The sequence below is a fragment of the Aptenodytes forsteri genome, unplaced genomic scaffold (assembly GCF_000699145.1).
Source record: "Aptenodytes forsteri isolate BGI_AS27 unplaced genomic scaffold, ASM69914v1 Scaffold132, whole genome shotgun sequence".
Lineage (NCBI taxonomy): Eukaryota > Metazoa > Chordata > Aves > Sphenisciformes > Spheniscidae > Aptenodytes > Aptenodytes forsteri.
Window position 1 is genome coordinate 3882988 of NW_008795520.1, and position 25041 is coordinate 3908028.

Genomic DNA, 25041 nt, shown 5'->3' on the forward strand with positions numbered 1-25041 from the left:
AGCCTGGAGAAGAGGAGGCTGAGGGGAGACCTTATCGCTCTCTACAACTACCTGAAAGGAGGTTGTAGCGAGGTGGGTGTTGGTCTTTTCTCCCAAGTAACAAGCGATAGGACAAGAGGAAATGGCCTCAAGTTGCGCCAGGGGAGGTTTAGATTGGGCATGAGGAAAAACTTCTTTACTGAAAGAGTGGTGAAACATTGGAACAGGCTGCCCAGGGAAGTGGTTGAGTCCCCATCCCTGGAGGTATTTAAAAGACGAGTAGATGAGGCGCTTAGGGACATGGTTTAGTGGACATGGTGGTGTTAGGTTGACGGTTAGACTCGATGATCTTAGAGGTCTTTTCCAACCTCAATGATTCTATGATTCTATGATTCCCACCTTTCCCATCTTTGAGTATGCAAGTGTTCTTTTTAGGGTGCTCTCACTGCTTTTGACACATTAACAATCCCATACAGAAAAGGCCTATGTTTTTAAAGCAATGATTGTTATTCAGGTATTTAAAGACAAATCTGACAATTGCATTCCAACTCTGGCAACATCTAAAGTGTTTAAAATACCATATATGCCCAGGCTTGCCCTTTTGCCCTTGCACAGAACTGCTTCAAAATGTAAATGTAAATCCTCAGCTGCTGACTTGCGCAGCGGTCCCCACAGGAGCTCCTTCTTGATGTGGCAGACACTTTCAAACTTCTCAGGAAATTTGGGTTTTTCCTCTTCTAAAATAAAGCTGAGCAGTAGTTGCTTTTGTTTCATGTCATGGCATAGTGCTCAGGGCCCCCCAGGAAACAGCTGACCCTGGGCAGTTCTCTCTCTGACTGAGGGGGATTCAGAGCTGCCTTCCAGGAGAAAACCTTGGGTGTCCACCTACAGGCTGCTGTGGGTGGATCTGCGGCTTCCACCCTTCCTGCATAAGGCATCCAGCTCCCACAAAGCACATGCCTACCTTGGACACAACTCTGTTCCTCATCCTGCATTTAGACCAAACTGTCTAAAGCAGGATTTTGGATTCCATTCCCAAGGCCAGGCACTTATGAACTGAATGTTGAATAGCCCTACAATGTGATGCTTGAGTCCTTCATTGCAATTGGTCCAATGTGGAAAAGTTAAGCTCTGATCACAGTTAAAATCTCTGCAGTAAGAGATAATCACTGTTAAGTTTGGGCTGAAAACAGGTGCTCTTTTTTCTCCATTTTACACTCAAGGAAAAAAAAGAAACCCCAAACCAACATCGCTACATCTGATGCCTCGGAGATTTTAGAAGCAGAATATACTATAGTGGCACTTTTTTTTAATTATTATTTTCAATTATGCTTTTGGAGCTTTGTACAAATCCTTTTGCTAGCTATCTAAATGTTTGTATTAAAGGCCAGGAAGGAAGCTGAGTTTGAATGTAACACATTAGCACCCTCAGGCCACTGGTTAATCTAGTAATCAGCCATGTGGATGCCTATAGAAATTAATTATAATGGTAGGAAGCTCCATTCTCAAAGTTGAATGGTCAATTATCCATCACAGCTGCTTTATAATTCAGGCTTCCAAAGCTGGCAATTTTTACACAGCTATTCAAGCAAAGGAAAATAGAAAAGGTCATGTAACTAAACATTAGAGATGCTGTACTTATTATTCCTAACATCAATGCAAAGCCACTTCAGAATACAACACATCAATTTTCAGTATTAACTTTGTTTGATTTCAGCTCCTTGAGGAGGTGATTTGGTTCTGTACATCTCAGGATTTCTGATTAAAACTGGTCTTACTTAAACGGCATGTTATGTAGACCATATGTCTGTATATAGTCCAGGGCAAGGCTGGCTGTTGTGTCACATCCTGCCATCTCTTGCCACTGACAGGGAGTTAGGAATACTCTCCTCGCAGAGGACCACTCCAAGAGGAAAAAAAAGAACTGCCACCATGAAATCTCCTTCAAATACTGACATACTGTTTCACCCAGTTTCTGAACTGTTTGAAGATCCCCTTGCAGAAGTTCTGGAAGCTATTTAAAATTGGCTTTTAAGAGTCAGCTGAGTCCTACATCCTAAACATGATTGCTGTTACTGAAGCAAGTCAGCTGAAACTGTGGCTTGATTGTGCTTCTCAAACTTGAGGCACATGCATTTTCTCCTGCCTCAATTCTTCCCTACTTGCTCTATTACCACTGCACTGTAAGATAGCAGTGGGAGTCTCCTGACAAACTGGTTAGTGTTTAATTGAGACAAAGGCACCAGATAACACAGGGGTTAGACAAAGAGCCTGCGTTAATCAGAAATTGCCCTCTTTCTTCAAGAGATCTCCCAGTGTGGAAGAATTAGCACTGCTAACTGACATTGTAAGCAAACACATTTGCTTATAGTTTTTATAGATTGAGGGAAGCCCGGACAGAGGGGGGAAAAAAAAAAAATGAAGGCAAAGAACTAGCAAGCTCCAGCAACACTGAAGGAAAGCAGCCTCTGTCTAAAAGCAGCAGCATGGAGTATCAAATGTACAGAGCAGAAAAGTGCCAATCCCCAAAACCAGGTACAACCTCAAAAGCAAAAGGTGCCAGGAATCCTACTTAATTAAATGCAAAAAAACACTGGCAAAACATGACAGGAATGAGACATGATGAAGAGAAGAACTGAAGTCCTATGTCTGGCCAGTCCCACCACAGTCCTCCCTGCGCTTCTGCATCTTCCGCCCCAGTGGCTCAAGGGCCTAAGTGCAGTTGAACCACATCGTAATTGTGTTAGTATAAGACATCAGATCACTGTCCACATTACTGACACAAAAATAGGTCGAGAGTCTGCAGCATGACTCCGTTTTGAAAATATAGCCAGGATTTTAGATATGAATTTGTTCATTCTTTTGTTTTTTATTTTCAACATATTGAAGCCTTACTCAAGGTTTCCCTCTGCACTGTGAAGTGAAACCAGTTAAGTGGACAGCCGCAGTAACTGCTTCAGTCCCCTGGCAAGGCTCCATCTGCAGAACAGATGAGATCAGACTCTGTATTGCTCTAAGGGCACTATCAGCAAAAGGTACAAGTGGGATATAAATACAGGAGAATGAGAAGCTTTCTGTTACATCTGCCATACAGCGCCCATGTACAAGAATGGACTGACAATGAACTGTGGCAATAACCTACACACCAGAAATACCACAGAATATATCAAAACTTTAACATTTTGTTTTTCACTCTGTTACTAGCTGGACATTCATATTGCAGTGTGACCCTGTTGCAAACAGTTTGCAAGAAACTGTAGCTCAATACAAGCAACAAGAAAGACATATTACTTAATCTTATGCGGGCCTTATTAGAGTAAGCAGTTTAAAATAACATTATACATGGTAGAAAATAATAATCTAAGCAGCAGCTTAGCAAAGAAAAGTAGAAAACATTGGTAGTGTGGGATCAACTCATGTGCTGAATGTAGGCTGTGTAACACCTTACAAAATCCTCAACAAATATGATAGAAGATGTACAGGAGAGATGCATCCCTTTGAAGGGACATCTGGAGGCCAGGCTAGCTACTGCACTAGCAACCTGTACCACGAGGCACCATGGACTCTCAGGTCATATCTAAGGGTCAAAAAAAGGCAGTCTGTCTTCCAGGCACTCTCTGAACGCTCCTTGCTTCTGCAAGCATTCAGGAATTTAGGAATAATTGCCTAGATTGCAAATGCTCAGATGCAGGCATTAGGGATGTGATCAGGAAGAAGGGCTGTCTGACAGCCGGGAAGCAGGACAGTTCACGACTCTAAGAAATATCGAACACCCTTAATACTTTTGGAAACTTGATGATCTTCCACATGAACTCTTTATAAGATCAACCTCCCCTGAGTAACAGTTAGTGAGTTTTTTTTTATAGAAAAAGACACAAAAAAGAAGACGGGTCACTTTGGACCTTTAAGCTGAAGTGGGAAATAAGCTGACACAAACTTAGAGCTAAGTGCCAGGCAGTAGAAAATAAACAGCCTGCCAAGCAAAGAGAGGATGAGACGGCAATGCTTGGCACCAGGCATGTACCTCCCTCTCTCATACTAGTCAAGTTTCACATGCTTCTTCCATCTCTAGGTGTCAAGTCTGGTCTGTGCTCCACCTGGCTTGGCTGGGGTGGAGGGCATACAATCAAAAGTACTTCCTGGCACAGAAAAAGGCATTCCTGAAAACCAGATCAACTCCTAGCCCTAGGAAAAAAAAAAAAAATTAATAAGGGCTGTTTTAAACACATTTAATTCTGTGGACCAAATCCTGTCCCCACCCAACAGAGACAGGGAGTTTGGCAGGACTGCTCACCTTTTTGAATCCTTGTTAAACAATCCAGCCTACCGTGTACACACACACCAGGTTGCCAGGCTGTTAAGTCTATGCACAGAACCTGCATTAGCTCTCTGAGTACCAGGATGAGATGCCTCATTCCCCAAGCTCTAAGAGTGCATTTCCTGTCAACCATATTAAGGAATGAATGTTGCCAAGTCCTTCAAAGGAACCCTTCAGAAAGGAAAATTGCAATATCCCCCTTCTCCCTTCCAGCCTCACTGGAAAGAGGATCTAGAATAACTTCTCTCAGTTTCCACCTGTGGATTTAAAGGAACAGAACAGAGATCCTCCCATTTTCTGTGCTTTTAGTAATTTAAATTACTAAATGAGAATATTTAAAATGTTCCTCAGTAGGTAAAATGGATGGGAGAAAGCTTTGAACAGAAAGTAGTGAAAGAAAAGGTTTTACCACTGATTCTCTCATCTTTTCTGGGAGTGGATCTGCTGATGAATCTTCAAATTGTTGACGTAGAAAGTGAGGGACATATTTGCATTGAATAAGGGACCTGTTTAAAAAAAAAAATCCTCGTTAGGATACTTCTGAACATGTCAAACAGATATGAATATTCCTGGGGGACAGAGGAGGAAAAACAGCCTCAGATTTCCTTCCTCATGTATGCGGTAGCTATCTTATCTCTGTATAGCTGGAGATTGACACAAACCAGCTCTACCTGCTATCAGGATAGAACTTCCTCGTCAAAACGTTAAGGAGTCTCAGCAGTCCGATCAATGTGACTCAGTCATTTAGAGGAATGAGCAGAGAGGGTACTGTTCCATTCATGCCCTTTATTAATGTTTCAGCTAAGCTGAAACCAATATGGGAGCTGTTTAGACCCACATTAGAAAGGCCAAAGAGCTATTTCTGTACAAACTGTACATTAATCCTCAGTTCAAGATTTATGTGCTACCTCCTCCTCCATCTTGAAGTTTATGCCACAGGCCATCCCTCAAATACTGTTTCCAATCTCCTTAACCTCCTTGAATTAAGTTCAGAGCTGTTTAAAAAAATCTTAAACCTCTTTTTTTAAGGATTATGCATTTTTATCATGATTGCACAATAAACATTTGATGATGTTGTACACATATTCTTAATCTTAGGTTATTTAACAATGATTTCAGCTGCTGAAGATTCAATTAAGAATGTTATGAAATCAGTAGCTAGATTTAAAAGTTAAGATGGATTTAATGGTTAAAGATAACTTCCTTAAAAAAAAAGTTTTAAGGAAAGACAAGTTTGTTTTATTAAAGAAATTAATGAACTGGTGTGTCCTTTCTGGGGAGTGGGAGAGAAGAATACATTTAAATTACTTCAAAATTGAAAGAGCTCACTCTTCCAAGCTGATTTGCAATTTACCTGTGTATATTTTACTCCAAGGCTGAACAAATCTCCCTAATACAGCACACAGCTTCACTTCCTTCCATACCCGAGTTCCATACTGTAACAGTCATTGAACTACACACTACCTGCACAAAGCTTGATCCAGGTCTAATTGACATCAGTGCCAGACACAGTAGGCTTTGGATAAAGTTCACGGCAATAAATATAAGCAGTTCTTGTTGCTTTGCCACATCAGAACCTAGTAATGTATAAATATCAGATTCCCTGAATCTTCTGGATGGTAAAGAAGGAATTTTTCAACTCTTTAGTAAGATTTACCGGGATGCCCATTTTCTACTAGTGCCCTATATCCTTTCCTTCTTCATCAGAATTTTTCTCCTTTTCCCAAGTTTCTCTCCTCAGATATAATCTTGAATGGCCTAAAAAGCCCTCCACGTCCCCCCTCTCTCTCCTGCATTACAGAATTGTGCGTCCAACCACCCTGTTACCATATGCCTATTACAATCTTCATACACTGAAGAGCTTCACCTCAAGACATGCACAACACACCTCATGAATCAAAGGAGAACCCCTGGGTTTCCTCACAGGCCCTCTGCACTGTTCTAGGATAAGACTGAGCTGTCTGAAGCAGAATCCCAGATGGTATGGTGATACCAGCTGCACAAAACCTGTTTGCTTGCTTAATCCCACAGCACATACACAGATGCTCAGCTGCTTGTGGACCACCACAGGCCCCATGACTGCCATATAGCACAGTTCCCACACAGGAAAACTCACGTCTGCCACCTCTGAACTATGGATCTGCAGGCCTCTCTCGCGTCACCTTAACCTGCAGATCACAACGTTGGGGACTTCTCCCCTGGACCTCCCTTGTTCTCAATGGCAGCTCTTAATACACACTACCTTTCCTCAGCTACCTTTAGCAGACTGTGTCAGAGCAGAAAAGGAAGGAATTGATCTCAAACAGAGGCATAGCCTACTGACAGTGACCCTCAGCAAGAGCTGGAATTGAGCCATCTTCCCAGCACATCAAATGCCCTTTCTCCTTGCCACGGTGCTACCCAAAGCACATTCTGCAACTCCAGTAGCCTGAGAGCCCCCTCAACTAAATTGCTATCCTCCAACATGGCAAGCACACAATTTCCCAGAGGGTGAAATCTGCTTCAGAGAATTTGGATAGTGCCGTTTAAAGAGCACCAGCCTTACTGGTAATCTGACTGCAGCATTTCATTTATTTACAGGACTGATACCAACCAGGCAGACATGGCGAGGAATTTCCACCTCACCACAGCACTTTCAGGAGACAGTCCCTGTGGTTCTGAAACCCAGGCATCACTCTGGTTGTGTGCTGTACACTGTAAGCAATAAATAACATTTGCAGCCAACTTACATCAGTACAGATGGGTCACTGCTTTGTCTGCTGAGGTGATAAGAAAGTGCAACTAGCAGACCACAGAAAGCAGAGAACAGCGCTGGAATGTGTTGTGTATCCCAGGGTTCCTGAACAGGAGGACAAAGCAGAGTATTTGTAAGTTAGGAATGGAAAACTTAATTTTCTTATTTTTCTCTCTCTCTCTTTTCTTTTTTTTTTTTTTTTTTAAAGTAAGCTAAGCCATACATGCAGTGTTAAACACATCTAAATTTGTACACTATCTACCAAGGACTGAAAATCCTTTTTCATATCAAAGTCTATTATTGTGAGAAAGACTGAGATTGGAGGCATGTTTTGTGATCTTATTATATAATTCCGCTATAATCAGCAATTAGCTAGGAAACCACATGAAAGGCAGGTTTTCTTTCCTCTTTAATGAAACACTAGAGGCAAATTCTCATTAAAATGAGATGCGAGTGAAATGAACTGCACTGTATTTGTCTAAACTCTAAATTGATATGTAGTTACTTGACCTGTAGCCAGATCACATACAACAAATGCCAACATCACCTAAATCAGGCAGTGGGGTACAGTTCTGGCACCTCGCTCCGAAATCTTTCTGCTGTTTTGTACATTACATCCAGGCCCTGCCTGGATAACGCAGTGGAGAGGGAGAGCTCGCCAATGTACATGACATCCCCAAGTAGGGAAAGAAGAGACAATTTACACTCTTGCCAGCACACTCTGGGTATAACCAAGATGAGAAACTGTCTCTGGGGGACTCAAACAGCTCGAATTGGCTAGAAATAATAAGAGAAAGAACATGAAGCTTAAGGAGCACTTATCAAGACCAGCTTCATCTGTGGAGTCCTCAGCTACAAATTAGGGATCCTAACACATACTTGCGAGTCCTGGCTGTAAAAGGACACAAATTTTGGCTGTGAAGGACACAGAAACTCAGTGGATCAGATCCATAGCCATTTCACTTATTAGGTTTGTTCAAAGCCACCACACAACTTCTACCTTATCAAGTGAATGTGAGGTTACCAGATCCTGACATCAGAGTACTTTCTGGGTAGGTTTTGAGAGACAATGCTCGTAGGACCTGTGAAACTTTAAGCCTTGTTCAGCTAGTATGAACAAGGCATTTTCTGCAGTATTTCGCTTGAAAAACTTCACAACTTGTACAGGACCAATATTTTCACAGAATAAAGTGGGTTTATTCATCTTATTTTGCCCAGTGATACGCGTGATTTCTTAGCAAAGCTGATTCACATTAAGAAAGATTTCATTTCTTTCAGGCGCCATGAATACCTGGGTAAAACAAACTAGTTTGCTGTTAAGGGACAAACCACCAGCTGCAATGTGAGGTTTCTTTGGAATTTAATGATGAAATTCCCATTATCCTAAGAACTGGTACACAGAAATGAAACTTTCATTCCAAGAATCACCTTCTCCTCATCATGCTACTAAACATCACAAAGATGAAAGAAAGAAGTGTCTAGTTCTATCAAACAATCCTACTTAAAACAGTCATTACCAACAAAAGAGAGAGTTACATGGTATTACTGAAAGAATCCAGCACCATATGTTTGACAAGTTAAATGTTGCCATCCAATTCCACTCTTCATTTTGTTGTTCCTAGTTTTGGGGCCACATACATTTTGGGTTAACTTTTCCCATGCTTAGCCTCAGGTAAGAAATTCATAGTCTTCAAAACACTGAAGAAAACTAACTGGAGTCAAAATGTTCTGAAAATGGCTGAACCACAGCCCATCCAAATATCCATTGCATTTCCAGGGCAATACAACTGCGTACAGATCCACCCAGCAGCTTCTAGTGCGTGACTGCCCCTTTGCCCTGCAACTTATTTCAAAAGCAAAATACTATAAAGAGCCCAGCAATATACCTGAGTATTGAAATGTATCAGTAGCCAGTTTGAGAAATCATTTTGCCCTATTTCTACCGTAAAACTGCACATGGCTGATTCCTCATATTAATGTCTCAGGAACTCTTCCATATTTTCTGTATATTACACAGAGCTTCTGCATTTGGCTGGCCTGTGCTCCAGTTCCTAAGTGTCATTGTCCCCTCAAAGCTCAGCTGTCTGGGAGCCAGGAAGGCAGGCAGGACAGGCATCGATATTTGCTATGTGCCTAGAGAACAGGATTTTCCAGAATAATGCTACACAATGTTGCACAAAAGATGAGAATGAACAAAGGTGTCATTTCTCCAGCATCAGTGTGATGTACCCTGCTCCATTTTGTCATTTTCCTCCCCCGCTAATGATGCCTGGTAGAGCTTTAAATTAAAAAGATGAAAAAAACCAATATAGCTGATAATTGGACAATGATTCTTCTCAGTGGGAAAACAGAAATGACAGGTTTTAGTCTTGGAAGCTGGTATTATCTGTCATACTAGACAGGGAGTTTGACTTCCTACTTTACCTCATTTGGTTGAGGTGACATGTAGTGCTTTCATATATAGTTTTGACTTTGATGCAGACACTCAAGTAGTCATTTTTAAAACAAGTGAAATGGACTTACAGGGTTAAGGATGAAAGTGATGAGTTACAACAGACCCAGTGGTCCGGGTGGTGGTGTTCCATTTCAACCACAGAATCGCCTAATCCCCAAACAACCCACTAAAAAGAAAGATAAAGGTGTCTTTGAACTTACAAGCCTTTTACCACTGGTAAAGGTGGGGAGGTAAATGTATTTTTAAAAAGTGGCGATGCTAGTTTTCTGTCCTACATTATTTATACTTTTTGCTTCTTTCTTCCTTTAAAAAAAAAAGCATGTAGCAAACTCTTATCTTTCAAAGATATGCTAAAATAAATCATATGTCCTACTCCAGAGACAAAAAGTGCTCTGAACACTGGTGTTTTGAAGGTGTTTGCATACTGGCTGGCTTTTTAAATATGGAGACAAACTCCAGTTGTTCTTCACAAAGAACAGACATCATATAATTTTCCACTCTCTTGTGATTTCATCATTATTCAACCAATTTTTTTTTTTGGGGGGTGGGGGGGGTGTCTTTCTCCTTACTTCCACTCCCCAGCTTCATCATGGATCTATGCTATTGCTCATATCAAACAATATGCAGGACAACTGTTGACGGTCAGCCATTTCACATGTGTGATGGTAAATGGAAAGAACTACTATCATCCTATTTCTGAACATACAAAAACTTTCTGAATGAGACTGTAAAAGGGAATCCTTGTCCCGCCCCCAAAGGTATGAGAAAATGGTAACAACGACCTGTCCTCCACAAGGTTAACTATAAACTTAACTGTATTACCATGGATACTCATTTTCAGTGAACACTAACAACCAAGAAATGTGAATTACTCACGGGCTTCGCGTTACACTGGTTAGAGACAAATTCTAGGGAGAGATGCCCACCAGCCTTATCTTCCCATCATCCATGGAAAACAAAACATTACCTTCCCAGAAGAGCTCCAAAAACCTGACAAATGATAAGCTACCAGGATACAGATATCACTACCCATTCTGAGCAATGTTGTCTCTGTTTCTCTGCACTCCCAACTGTTATCTGTGACCATATTTTCATTGCTGAAATTTAAAATCCACAAGGATGGGACTGATGCAGGGGTATGCATGTGTGCGTGCACACCCCCTTACACAACAGGGTCCTGGTCTGTGATTAGAATTCCTTGGCTAGAGACTAAGATGAGCAACAACTTCAGGCATCGATTCTCATGTTTCACATAATGGTGAGTTTATCCTAAACAAGAAGTGCAGATTTCTACATTCCTATACAGTGACATACTTCTGTAAGAGTAACCCTGGGCCATATCAGATTCTGCAGACATAATTTACTTTTTCTGTTATATCTTGACAGTAAGTTCATATTTTACACGCAGAAAACTAAGAGCATAACTATTGAAGTTATGACTAAAGTGCGAGTCTGACTATGGCTGCAAACCACTCACAGAAACATATGATATCTGACAATTCTCTCCAAAATTAACACTCCTAGCAGCTCTTGCTTGAACCTCAGGGGTCTCTAAATTGGAAAGTACATAAAATTGATGAGCTTTGTCTTCAAAACCTCCAACAGGGCTGGAAGTATTTTATGCGGTAGAAACAAAGCTGTCTAATAATCCTATACTTCAATTTTTCATCACTTACACGTCCGGGAATTCTGTCTATACACATGGGCCCATTCAGTGCTGTTTAGAAATTTATTTGGGCAGTCTTAGCAGATTGAGGGAGATGTATACTTGCAATTCCTTCCCATTATAAAACCTTAAGACAAATATTTCAAAATTATTAGTACACAGATGAAGCCTGCATTGTTAAAAACAGGAATCAAGAAGCATTGTTATTCTGATTAATGAGTTTAAAACTCATTAAACAACAAACCAAACTACATCAATGTGAGCTGAGAATGGTTTAAAATACACACAGGATTTTTAGAAACTGTCCATTGAATCAATAAATAAGTTACCAGAAAATACTTTCTTCAGGTATAAGGTAATGGAAACTATATAGCTTTCATTTAAAAAAATACGCACTTACACAGAGCTGGAGGAGGCAGCTGTGCCACATACGAACACATTCACATCAGTTCAACTTTTCTGACCCAAGTCCAAAATCTGAAATTTTTCCAGGCTGATTAAGATAAACCACAAGTTCCTTAAGCAGTTAAAAAAAAAAAACCCAAAACCCACAACCAACACACAAACAAAAAAGCTGGATGACAAATAATTAACTGGTTCTGGATAAGTTTCAAGTCCAAACCAGCTGATTGGAACAGAAGGCAGAAGACGACTGACTGATTCCAGAAACCTTCGGGGATGTGCTCTTCTGCCCCACAGCAAAACATTGATGTGCTGGAATGCTAAAGACTGATATCAAGACAGCTAAATTCCAGACTGAATATTTGTGGAAGAAGTAGGAGGGCATACCTGGCTTTTTTTTTTAATATCTGTTAAATATTTGGGCACAGACCACAAAACAGATGGAGTGGGAGACAAAAATCAGCACATCAGGCAATTCTAGTCAAGTGAAAAAGATGGCATAGAAGTTGCCATGTCTCCAATCTAATGGATGTAATATCTGAAAATAAAAACACCTCCTCCAGAAAAAAAAAAGAGATAACCTTTTCATATATCAAAGCTAAGGTAGCTATTAGAGCTGCCAATTTCTGTTCAAGATTACAGGACTGAAGCTGAGATCAGAAGTAAAGCCAGGCTGAAATGAACACAGATAATTTTAAACTAAACTGTTACCCAATAGCTTCAAAAAAGTAGCTAGCTGAAAAATTGCTGCTATTAGATGTAACAATCCAAGGAACGACCAAGAGAGGTGATAAAACCATGTTTAGGATTTAGAGCTTTTTATTAAACAAAAGTAAATGAAATTCATAGAGGACCTGGAAAGAACTGGAATAAGGAGTGATGATACCATGGAACAGAGGTCTGGGAGATAAAGAAAATCTCAAAGCAAGCAGGAGAAACTCAGGTCTTTGTGCTTCAGAAGCTAAGACATTTATCTTCTCTCTTGTCTGAAATCAAGTTCACAGTATTGTTGTATGTAAGGCTGGATAAGCAGCTGCTGTCATATCACTCATGACAGGGATGTGTCATGGGACAAGATGTATGAAGAGATGTCTTACAGCACCTGAAAGCTGTAGCCAAACCACCTTTGCATCACTGGGATAACACGACCGTAAAACAAAAATCTATCCAGGTGACTTCACATCGTTACCAGAGGGAACGACTTCTGTTCACCAGCTATGTCAGACAGCAACTTGAAAACCTGCTCCACTCACAATACGCTCCTTTGACTGACAACAGTAATGAACAGTGTCTTGTCCATCAGTCCTCAAGGCCTCAAACACACGGATGGAGACCTGGAATTCCAGCTATTTTGTGTTATGCAGTTTTCTGGAGAAATTATCTGTTATAATTTTAGATGCAATACCCTGTACTTTCTACTGTGAACAATTTTGGGTTTTCTTTTTTAATTTGACAACTTTAAACAAAAAGAAAACTGATCAGTCAGCAGTAGCACCACCAGAGGAGGTCCCAACAAACTGCAGACCCACAGTTCCTCCACACAAACAGCAAGCAAGGGCAAAGCTGCTGAGGAGCACTCTGAAGAGGGGAGCAGATCGCTTGGCCACAGCAGGTGGGACCCCTTCTCTTCTCAGTCGCCTCCAAACAACGTGTCCCTGTTCCTCCTCCAAGTGTCTGAGCCACACAACTCGAACACAGACCTCCCCATCATGCGATGAGTTTGTGCCTGGCTGCCTAACAGACTGACCCTTATTTTAGTTGTGTGGAAAGTGCATGTTTGGTCACACAACACCCTGCGTCTGCCAGGTGAGCTGTATGCAGCCACCCCCCAAAACACATCGTATGCTTCTGATCAAGTCCTGTGATGGGACATATAAGCAGCCTGCCTGCACGTTCACTGTTAGCACAAGACTAGAGATCTGTCCATCCTCTTCTAGGTGGTATGTGCATTTTAGCCGTGAGAGAGAAACATTGCTGATGGCAAAGATGCTGCAAGGTCATTCAGAAAGAGTGGCAGGGCCAGATGAACTCATTGGGCACGCCAAATTTTGTCTGCAGATCATAGGATGAACTCTCAAGCGAGAATACTGTACAATAATTTTCGTCAGGCAACTTATCTGAACAAAAATCAATTACAATTATTAAGTTAAACTAATGATAGGTCTATACCGCAGCTGCTTTTTCATAGAGACTCTCAGGTGGTTTTGTACAACATAATTCAACAGCAGAATCAGTCTGGACAAGTCACAGGATTTCAGCACAGGCCTATTTGTCTCAATTCTCAGAGCTTATATACAGATGTTGAAAGTTAACTTGAGTACTTACACTGTTTTGTGGACACCTCAAAACAATTGCTCAATTCTTACTTTTTAATTTTTCTAAAATTGGAGTTCTAGAGCAAAGAATTAATTGCTGTGAATTTGCTATTCTAAAATAATTTCAAAATTTGACTGCAACTAAATCAAACTATTGTACGTACATATATAGTTCCTGTTCTAAAAATGAACAAGAAAAACTCACTTAAGAACACAGATCTATTATAAAATGAACATTGTTTATTTACTTTAACAAAAAAGAAAATCGTGGTAAATTAATTATTCTTCTAATGAACTCCTTCAGGAATATTATCTTTCCTTTTGGAATAATTAACATACACAGAGAAATGAGGCTAGACTATTTCACCCTGCAAGATAATAATTAGAACACAAGAACCACTTAAGGAAGGAGAGGCTCAAGCCTGATACCACTGGAATGGGTCTTCAGCTTGGGCATTTGATGTGAGCAATTGTTCACCAGTAAAAAGCACACAACCACTTAGAGATCCATTCTCCCCTGCAATTTATTTCAGGAAATAGAAGTCTGCTAGTTACACCTGCTGAGCTCTAAGATGTTCTGCCAATAAACAAAGTTTACATTTGAGGATGCTACATTTCAGCCAAGAAATAAGCTTTGCAACCCAGAAATCCTGTGCCAGAGAGAGTCTACCATGTTTCCCTGCCCTGAATCTTTTTGATTGTGATGATTTTTTGACCTCCATAAATACTGAAAATTTTGCTCTGTTGGTTTTGCCAAACTGACTAAAATTGAAAAGAGTAAAATAAAAATAACAAATGAAAAATAGCTGTAGAGTGCAAGTGTGGAAGAGATGCCATTTCTATCTTACAGAAAACCGTGTACCTATCACCGTTGTGCAAACACCTCAATGAAACAGACTACAGCATTTGCTCAGTTTTGAGTTAAACTGCAATTTCTAGTGCACCAAAAATCCAAACCTTCATTTGATTAGGATCAGAAGTTGTTGCTCAATACATATCAAAACAGTTCTAGTTTCTTAGAGGAGTATTAGACCACCTTTCACAGTGGTCCCTATTCAGGATCAGATTCTTCTCTTACATTTAAGCCAATTCCTTACTCCTCCACCAACCAAAGAATAAGTCTGATAGAATCATTCTCTTGCAATGTTATAGACAACAGTCCAAAAGGGAAAAAATCTCTGGACCTGACTGAAGAACAAGGAGGATTAACACAAGTGCTTATTTCATAACTTCTAGAAGAGAAAATGTATGAAATTTCAAGCACCCCAGTAGACTGAGATTATGAGCTGAAGCAAGTGGAATCATCTTTACATGCTTTAAATCAACCTCCTCAGAAGTGCCTTCACAAGAACAGTGCCATAAAAATTCAAATTAGCTGTAATTTCTGTGTGAACAGAAAGTCTGCACTTAATATTGGTAATTTACAACAGATATCTTGTAAATCTTCCACAGCACTCTACAACTTCAGGGTAGCATTAAAAGCATATTTCTAAGCAGTTTAAATTCTAATCCACAAGGAGATTGCTTATCTACAAAGACACCTGCATGCTGTAATTTAAAGTATTATGCTGAGAAAGGAGTTTGTAGAATATTTTAAGAGGCTTTTCTTTAATACTGTTTATAAAACTATTTTTTAAAGTATCCATCACACAACTTCCCTACCCTTAACTAGTGAATCACCCTCTGCTAACCTTAGGGGAAAAAATGATCATTTCCCCAGATATTTGCCTGTTGAACAGTGGTTTAACTCAATTCCTTCCTTCCATATAGCTCTTTCCATTTTTCTCATTGTTTCTCCCCCCTGTTATAGATTTTTCTCACTCTGTTCATCCTTACAGAGAGCCACCTTCTCCATCCCAGGTGCAGTTTCCAAATCATTAACACAGCCAGAAAACAGTAGCAGGAATACTAGCTACTTTAGGAAACTGCATAAGAAGCAGTTAAGCTTTCTAGCATCACACAGCTGGGTCAGGCCAAACCAGTATAACTGATGGTATAACTGATAGTATAACTAAAGGGGGGTAGATTTAGACTAGATATAAGGAAGAAATTTTTTACACTGAGGGTGGTGAAACACTGGCACAGGTTGCCCAGAGAGGTGGTGGATGCCCCATCCCTGGAAACATTCAAGGTCAGGTTGGCCGGGGCTCTGAGCAACCTGATCTAGTTGAAGGTGTCCCTGCCCACAGCAGGCGGGTTGGACTAGATGACGTTTAGAGGTCCCTTCCAACCCAAACTATTCTATGATTCTATGATATACTGGGTGAGCCTGGTGACAGGAGATTCCCTGGGAGCACACCACATGTTCAAAGACTTTTAAAGTGTCTTAATGCAGCACTGCTCAGCAGCTGAGTTGCCATAATTTATCGTGTATGGACTCAAGCCACCCAGGGACAAGATAAAATGGTGGCTTAACATATTTTACCTTACTACTGGGAGTGGTTAAAAACACACACACAGCCAGCTCTGGTCATCTGTGAGAGATCATTAAGGCATTATAATTGACCTTTTTTGATTTAAGGCTCCTATTCAAAATTTTAAGTGGAAAGTTGTTAAAAGCCATTATAGAAATGCTTATGTTCCTTAAAGATTCCCTCAAAGAAACATCTGATCACCCCTCTCATCTGTGTAAATCGCCAGCCTGGGTGTTGACAGGATACATCCTTGGCTGTTGTAGAACCTCATATTGGGATCTCTGTGTGTGCTATGCATGTGTAGCACCATAAAGCATCCTCTCACGTATGCCCGCAAGATGTCAAGAGCAGCTTGTAAATCACTGCACATCCTGGTGCACTCCTGCATGGGCACTGACAGCATCTAGCCTGTAATGAAACACTGTCCCTTAAAGGATAAATTTTATTACAAGTCTAAGATGAAATTCTGGTCTTGCTGTGGTCACTGAGAATTTTACAGCAGACTTGAAGGCAGCCAAAATTTCATTGCTATTTTTTAAATAAAACAAAAAATGCAGAGGACATATACATTAACGGCAAAAAAATAAATGCTTTAGATTGAATATGGCTCAAAACACAGCATCTGCCAAAAAAACAATATTGGGCATCCAAGGCAGCCAATCATTTTGCCAGCATATAGAGCCATGGCACACCCACATCCTGAGCACCATACGCAACTTACTCTCCATATCTGAAGGTCATAACGGAGTAAGAGAAGGCACAGAGTAGGGCGACTAACTTAGCTACTCCTGAGAGAGCAGCTGCTTTACAAGGAGACACTAGAAAGGCTGGGACTCTTCAGTTTAAAGAGAAGATGGCTGGGCGGGATATGACTGACGCCTACAAAACTGCGAAGGCAGCGGGTACGGCGAATGCAGAACAGTTCTTCCACAAGTCCTGCAATACTAGGCATAGGGAAGGCTTGGTGAAATTAGCAGATCAGTTTAAAACCAATGAAGGACAGCACTGCTTTGCACAGAGCACAGTGAACATGTGGAATTTGTTGGCACAAAGTTGTGGAGACAGACAGGACCAGAACGTTCAGGAAGGAACTTGGCAAATTCATAGACAACAAGTCCACAGATACCAAATGAAATAATCAGGGACACACTTTCCGACATCCCTAATCCAACAATTGTGGATACTGGTGGAATATTAGGGAAAATAGTGGCAGTCATCTGGCTTGCATTAAATTCCTAAATTGCATTTCCGTGCGGATGCAGACACATTACTGGGTCAGATGGTCCACTGGTCTGCCCAGGCTGGACATTTAAGTTCTTAGGCATACTGTTATGAAGCAGCAACAAAATCCTTTATTTTTTTCCTTTGGAAGTATGAACCTTACTAGGAATTTTGACCAAATTCAGCCTGGCTTATACAGGCCAATAGGAGTTGCAGCTTTTTAAGCCAAGGCTGCTGTTAGTCTTTGCAGGGGAAATTAAACGGATCATTTCAGACTGGTACATTTAAGAAGCAAACAGTCACAGGTATTAGACACACGTTTACTCCAGTATTTCTACTACAGTTTCAATATATTTCAGTGTAGCTAATAGGCAGAACCTGAAGCATGGCTTGTAAAGCTTATCTTGATAAACAACAATGACAACGTAGCACCAAACAATGCTGGTCTCCCTAGATTATATGAATTTTGAGCTTCAAATTTTGATTTTTTGCAGTGTTGTTTTTCTGGCTTACCTTCACTGCACTGAAGCAGAAAGCATATAGGACAATCAGAACCACAAAGCTTCGGGAAATGCTGTATAGCGCAGATACGAACCCAGCAGCAGCTAAAATACAGACATTACATATTAGTTAATTTCTTCCTAAATGAGAACGTGCAATCAAAAGAAAAAAATGAAACAGCTCTTGCATCACAAGAGGTATAGAGATTAAAATCAGATATCACAAAGCTGGTTGTTGAGAGAACACCTTCAGTGCCCCAAATAAGCTCACAAAACTGTTTACAGCTAAGACCGAAAGCCCGATGCCACTGTACTCCATGTGTTTTCCATTGGCCTGAGGTCCCACACTACTGCTTTTCGCACTGAACATTGTTTTGCCAAAATATCAGTATGCCTCTTCATGTTGCTACCAAGGAGGAATGAAGTGATCTACAAAACTGGCAATTTTCTAGTCAAACTCCATGTGGAATCTTCCTCCTTCCCTTTGCTCCTGAAACACAGGCTCTGGTATCATCCAAAAGCATCCTAACTTGCTCGGTCAACAATGATTTGCACCACATTAAGATACATGTATGAACTTAAAGGGAGAGAGAAGGATGCCAGCTGATCTCTTGCTATAACCTCCTTTGAGAGCTTCCAGAAGCAGGGTAGGAAAAGCTGTCAGACAGAGTTAGGAGTTCAGCAGTATCAACAATGGAGACACAGGGGCTGCAAAACCATGCTCTAATTAGGGTTCAACATACACTGGAATCATCATTATTGACAGGATGAGGACTTTATCCATCACATTATTTCCTCCAGGTCTGCTATGGTGTTTATGAGACAAAATCCAAAGAACACCCATATCATCTGTACTAGTTTTAACCACTTGCCAAAGGCTACACCTACAGTAGCAAGCAGAACTATACACTAAGCGTGGGTTTGTGGAATGAGAAGTGCTGAGGATGTCATATCCATGATATACGTTTGAAATGCCTTACTGCAAACTATCTCTAGTCTGGTCCTACAGACTGTATGCTCATTAGTGTTTGGAGTAAAAAAAGGAGGAAGTTTGTTTCTGATCCAAACTAAGATGACAGTGTAGATGCATCCCAATCTTCTCTGTTATTTAAGCTATAATGAGAAACAAAAACCACCACTACCAACAAAAAAACCGATGCATTGTCTCCCATGGGCCTTGTTTAATCTCTAACTGAAATAACATCAAAAAAAAAAAAAAAAATCACACATCCAGTATCTTGTGAATATGCCTTACTACGGAACAATGCAAACATTTTTTAATTTTTATTTTTCAAATGGAGTTTTAACAGAATTTTTTTTTTTAAGTTTTTCTTTTTTATAAATATAGTAAAGATTCACATTGGACATGCCAGGAATGAGTTCTTTGATGCCAACCACATTCTGCAGCCTATAGCACAACTTGTATGCAACTTTTCAAAAGAAGAAAGAAATCTAATCAAGGGGGTCTTATTAGTATTCACCCCACTGTTATATGAATACCATTAGTTGTTTGAGCTTTAACACGCAGTGTGCTTTAAAACATGCAATAATATACTCTAATCTAAGGTTATAAGCCCAGAAAGGGATAGCTCAGGCTGCAACTGGCTACTTACCAGAACCGCCAAAAAGCAACATGTCTATTTGCTCCAAAAGATATATACAGAAGGTGTTGATTTGAGGGAAAAGACCAAGAAGAGAAATTGCAGGAAAGCAATATAAAAACACTAAAGAAAAAAAAAAAGTATGTTAGAACACAGTCATACATCACAATGTATGGAGAACAGAGAAACATGCATCATACCAGAATAAGAAATTTTTGCAATAAATTCTGAAGATTACTCAAGTGAGCATACCTTAACGATTACACTTAGCAACGATTACACTTTCCTTCTCATGTATTCAAAATAAATTATGCTATTTTACATGTAAGAAACTATAAAGCTCAGGGGTTAACTTTAAGCTTTATTCTGGATAAAAGCAGCAGTAGAAAAAAACAGCATTATGTAGCCTCCTTACTGCTTCTCAAATACTTTCAAAGTTATATTTGTTCTATTTAAAGTACAGAAGTTTTAATTTGCAGACTCCGGAACTTCCTTCTTGAATCTGAGATGGTTCAAGCACAATTTTTGACTTGGAAACTTTGGGTCTTTTGAGAAATGTAGAATGGTAACTCAGTGGCAATGTCACTGCAAGCATTTTGGAAGTTTAGAAAACTATTATTTTTTTAAAAATTATATATCTGAGTACTAGTCCATTTGCTGTGTAATAATACATACTTTTTCACAGGGAGAAGAAATATGCGTTATTTCAGTGAGAAATAGTCTTTTTGTTCTCCCCCTCCTGAACATAGCAGAGGATAACATTCACAGAGGCTTTCTTCCCCCGACAGAAGCTCAGTCATTGCTGAAAGCAGGAGGCAGAGGACTTGCTATCACAAAATTTTGCCACCACCTGATATTTACTCTTCTGAGATGTCTGCCAAATAATGTCACTCACCTGTCTAATGCTTAAATGGTTTCATCACAAAAACTATCATACATTAAGTGTGTAACTACTTTTGTCACTAACCACACCTGTAGCACCTAATGACTGCGGTTGGCTCTGTCTGTGCATTTACTTGCACTATGTATGTTAATCTAGCAAAAAGGTCCGCTGAAATAAGGAATTCCAGATGAAAACCATAGTTAGAATGAATTAAAGCCATGATCCCCCAACTAATATGAATCAATAACAGAACCACCATCAATTTAAAATAAAAGAGAATCAGATCCTAAATAGATTGTTTGCAAAGAAATGGACCTGTCAAAAGCCACATTTCTTAAGTAATTAGGTTACGCTTCTAACAAATTTCCACTGATTTTCTTTTATAACCTTGTTTCAAGACTTTTATGACAGTATGCTATGCAGCATCACACTAGTTCCTCGGTAAGTCCTTTCTATGATTTCCATCACTTTAGCTTCTTACCATAGTGAACATCTGAAACAGAAAAAACTTTTCCTTTCCTTGGTATTTGTAGTGTGTAGTCAAAAATCCCTCAATCTCCCAACATATCAACTCTGAATACTACAATAAATTATGAGTAAAATATAAATTAAAAAGTCACACTATGATGACAAACCAATAAAAAGATATCAAAAATACCTAGCAAATGGGCAAAACCACAAAACAATAGCAACACTTCATTGGTATTCATCAGGGCCAACTTCCCTCCCAAAACAAATACTGCCCAAAACAATTCTATACCTTCAGTGCCTAAGGGAATCTGTACTCAAAGTGCAGCAAAATGCTGGAGGATGCCGACTGCCATGGCTTAGGGAAGTAGCTGCACTGTAAACACTTGCAAGGATTGACGGCAGCCAGAAGCTGGGACTCCCATAGAGACAAAGCAAGGAATTGCCAGAGCGCGGCACCACACATCACTTGAATACACCCACAGATGTGCCAGCTCCCACAGCTGGCAAAATAAGAACAGGGGACAAGCAGAGGGAAATGGTTTCTTCTCCCTCTCTGGTTAAACAGATGCCAAGTGGGGAGATGAGCCTGTATTTCCTCTCACCCCCACCCCCTCCAGGCTGTTTCAAGAACCTGCTCCACCATCTCTTTTGAGGCCAGCCAAAATTAGCACATTTATAACCACACTTTTTTTCTTATACTGGTTGCTATAGTTTTTCATTTCTCTCTATCCCAAGAGTCATTTAAGATTCTTGTTGAATTATTTATCAGCATTTTTACTGTTCACCTTTGACAGGCAGAGAAAATAAGATGTAAGAAGAAACTTTAATGAGACCAAAGGAAAGTAATGAAAGAAGCTAATGAAAATAAGTGAGATGCAGGTCTTCATTATTCCCCTGTTTCTAGTGAGAAGGAATGGGAGTCAATGAACCCATATAAAGGACCAGAAGGCTTTCCTAAAAATAGTATGCCTTTCAGGCAGCAACAGCCTGACTTGAGTATAGCAAAAAGCAAGTACAACAATTGCAGGTGAACAAAGACCTCAAAGGTCATACACTCTATATCACAATTTTTTCCTCTACTGCAGTAGGTTTTCCTGGTTCTAAATTCACAAACCAATGGGTTGCCTTTGGTACGCTACAACACAGCTCTTGGGAAGTTTTCACAACTTTTACAGTAACCTTTAACTTTTCTACTTCATACCTAACAGTGTTGCACTACTTGACTTGAGTCCAGTTTAGCACTTATATCTGTGACACAACTAGAGCAGCATCAGAGTTACGGACTGCAAGTGTGTAACAGGAATAAGTGTCCTGACAGAACAGGGTGTTTCCAGCTGTGGCCACTCCAAATTAGTGCCAAAGGACTAACAGTCCTGTTTTGGGGCAATACCTGAATGTCCTCAGCCACCTCAGGACATGATTCCAGAAGGAAACAGGTTGGAAGAGCTACTGCAGAGTGGCTGCTCCACACTAACTCATCACATGGACAGCAAGATTAAACTAAACCAAGAAAAAGCGTGTTCTTCATGAGCGGAAGAATGTCCATCTGAGGGCTTGGCACAAATTAGCTTCCAGGCATTAAATTTAAAACTCAGCTTATTCTGCAGTAAGTGCTCCGCACAGACAAGCTCTTACAAAGATTAACTGCATTTCACAGATGATGTCTTTTGCTAATAACATCAGTGACTGTGAGTTTTCTATAGAGACTTTTCTACGAGCCTCATTTCATTAAGAACTCCTTTTACGTGAGGGAAGGTTGCCAGCTGCCCCCCACCTCCATCTTAAGTCATTCCAAATGTTTCTATCAATTTGACTTAGAGTTGTGCCTCCATAACATGCATTTGATTGCCAACATGGGAAAACAGAGACTTCCCTGGCTAACGCTTAATTCATTTCTACAGTCCTAGGAAAAATATTGACTCACCTATTGCATGGTCTCTGGCTGACTGGAGAGATCTAGGCGAAAAGAGCTTCAAGCCATACATGGTATAAACTGGAGGATTTGTGTCTTTAGATCCAGCATCTAGCAGCAAAATAAGGCCACACAATATACAAAAATATACAGGTCTGCTGTAGGTTATGATTTTATTGTGCCCCTGGGAAAAAAAGAAAAAAAAGAAAAAAAGTGGTATTTTATCTTCTCCAGAGGAGACTTTCAAAAGGCACAAAAAGCAGTTAAGACTAACTCCAGCAATCATTTATGCTTTTGAAAATCTAACCTTCTGGACCTTTCAAAACACACTAATTGCACAAGTCGTCATTTTCTGTGGAGGGAAAAAAACCCTCAATCTGAACCTTTCTTTTCAATACAAAAAGATTTTTTTCTCTGTATTACTTTTATTTTAATGAATGTCTGCTTCAGGTAGCTTGGCTTTTTTTTTTTTTACTTTATGAAATATAAAATTAATTTTTAATTGCATCCTGGAAGTAAAAAAAAAATAGTAGAGCACCTCCTACGTGCAGTGTGAGGCATGGAGATTGATTTTTTGCACCAATACAATTCAATTTTTTTGGTTGATTTGAACCACTTGACAGCAAATCAGTGTCCCTCCTGGAAGGGTTGACACTCATCAGCAGTTTCTGGACTCTCTCTCTCATGCAGCAGTTTGAAATTATGATCCAGAGGAATTAATATGTGGAAGGATCCTTATCTTATGTCTTTCATACACATCTCTCACAAGATTGATTTGCACTAATCCTACAAAACACTGCTGTGGGGCTGTGGGCCAGGGAGAATAACAGATGCTTAAGAAAAATCTTGATAGTTCTCCTGGTAGCAAGCTTAAGGGTAAATAAGACATTGTAAGTGCTGGCAAGTCAAAAGATTCCTTTGTGTGTGAAAAGCCAGGAGCAAAGTGACAAGGATTCAAGTTTGCCTTGCATAAAGCTGCTGTGAAACTGTTCTTATTTGTAAAATGTAATTTAAGTGAGTAAAATAAAAGATCATTTCTTTTTTGAGTCTACTCACTAATTTGAAACAGTGGCCATATTTGTTTGGCTGCCAGCCAAGCTCGTATGTTAGCATTGCTATTAACTGATCTGTACTGTCTTTTGGGATCAATCAGTTAACAACGTGGCAGATTGCAGGGAACTAGTGGTCTTATATTGCACCTCACATCTATGGAATATGAATCAAGTCAGACTCACAAATCCTAGCTGTTCAATCAGAGTTTCAATTTTACTAATGCCTTTTTTTCTTTTTAAAATAGGACACATGCCTGTGAAAAAAAAATCAAAGGAGAATTAGAAAGATAAAAATCTGACTTAAAAAAAGATTCACTTAAAATACTACTTTCTGGCTGTTTTTAAACTTCAGTTCATTTATCTTAAATACGAGCTGTGCCTTAGGAAAAGAAACCAGTAAATATTGCATCTAAACAATTGCTTAATGATTTACATCCTGCTGTGCACTCCAGACCAAAGTCTATTTTATCGTGATGTTACATTCTTGACTTACCTCTTGAATTATGGAACCCAGGTTTTATCTTTGCATGATAATTATTTGAAGGCAGTTGGGTAAGACTGAGTCAATGACTAGAAGTCCAGACGTTTAGCTCCACATACCTTTCAGTTCCAAGCAGAACACTGACATACTCAATTAGGTTTACAGTGTATATTTAACTCTTACTTCTGAAGTAGTTCACAGTGTACTAGTTGAAGAACTGGCTGAAGGGTGGGGCTCAAAAGGTTGTAGCGAACGGGCCTATATCTGGCTGGCGACCGGTCACCAGCAGTGTTCCTCAGGGTTCAATTCTAGGGCCAGTTCTGGTCAATGTATTTATCAATGATCTGGATGCAGCAGTTGAATGCACCGTTAGCAAGTTTGCTGAGGATACCAAACTGGGAGGTGCTGTTGACTCTCTTGAGGGACAAGATGCCTTGCAGAGAGATCTAGATAGATTGCAGCATTGGGCTGTGATTAATGGGATGAAAATTAACAAGTCCAAATGCCGGATTCTGCACCTGGGACAGAGCAATGCCAAGCACAAGTATAAATTGGGAGAGGGGTGGCTGGAGAGCAGCCCTGCAGAAGGGGATCTGGGGGGGCTGGTCGGCAGGAGGCTCAATATGAGTGAGTGGGG

The 25041-nt window shown here is 40.1% G+C and overlaps 1 protein-coding gene across 1 annotated transcript in view; it reads right to left on the bottom strand.

The window, feature by feature from the left end:
* The window catches only part of PCNX2 (pecanex homolog 2 (Drosophila)), a 153489-nt gene that overhangs the window by 84798 nt on the left and 43650 nt on the right, over positions 1 to 25041 (bottom strand). Inside the window, exons 13-17 of the mRNA XM_019472707.1 lie at positions 22884 to 23055; positions 19618 to 19728; positions 18018 to 18109; positions 7027 to 7136; positions 4707 to 4803 (exon numbers count right to left, since the gene is read on the bottom strand). Of these exons, the coding sequence (XP_019328252.1) occupies positions 4707 to 4803; positions 7027 to 7136; positions 18018 to 18109; positions 19618 to 19728; positions 22884 to 23055 (582 nt within the window). The remainder of the gene's footprint in view (positions 1 to 4706; positions 4804 to 7026; positions 7137 to 18017; positions 18110 to 19617; positions 19729 to 22883; positions 23056 to 25041) is intronic.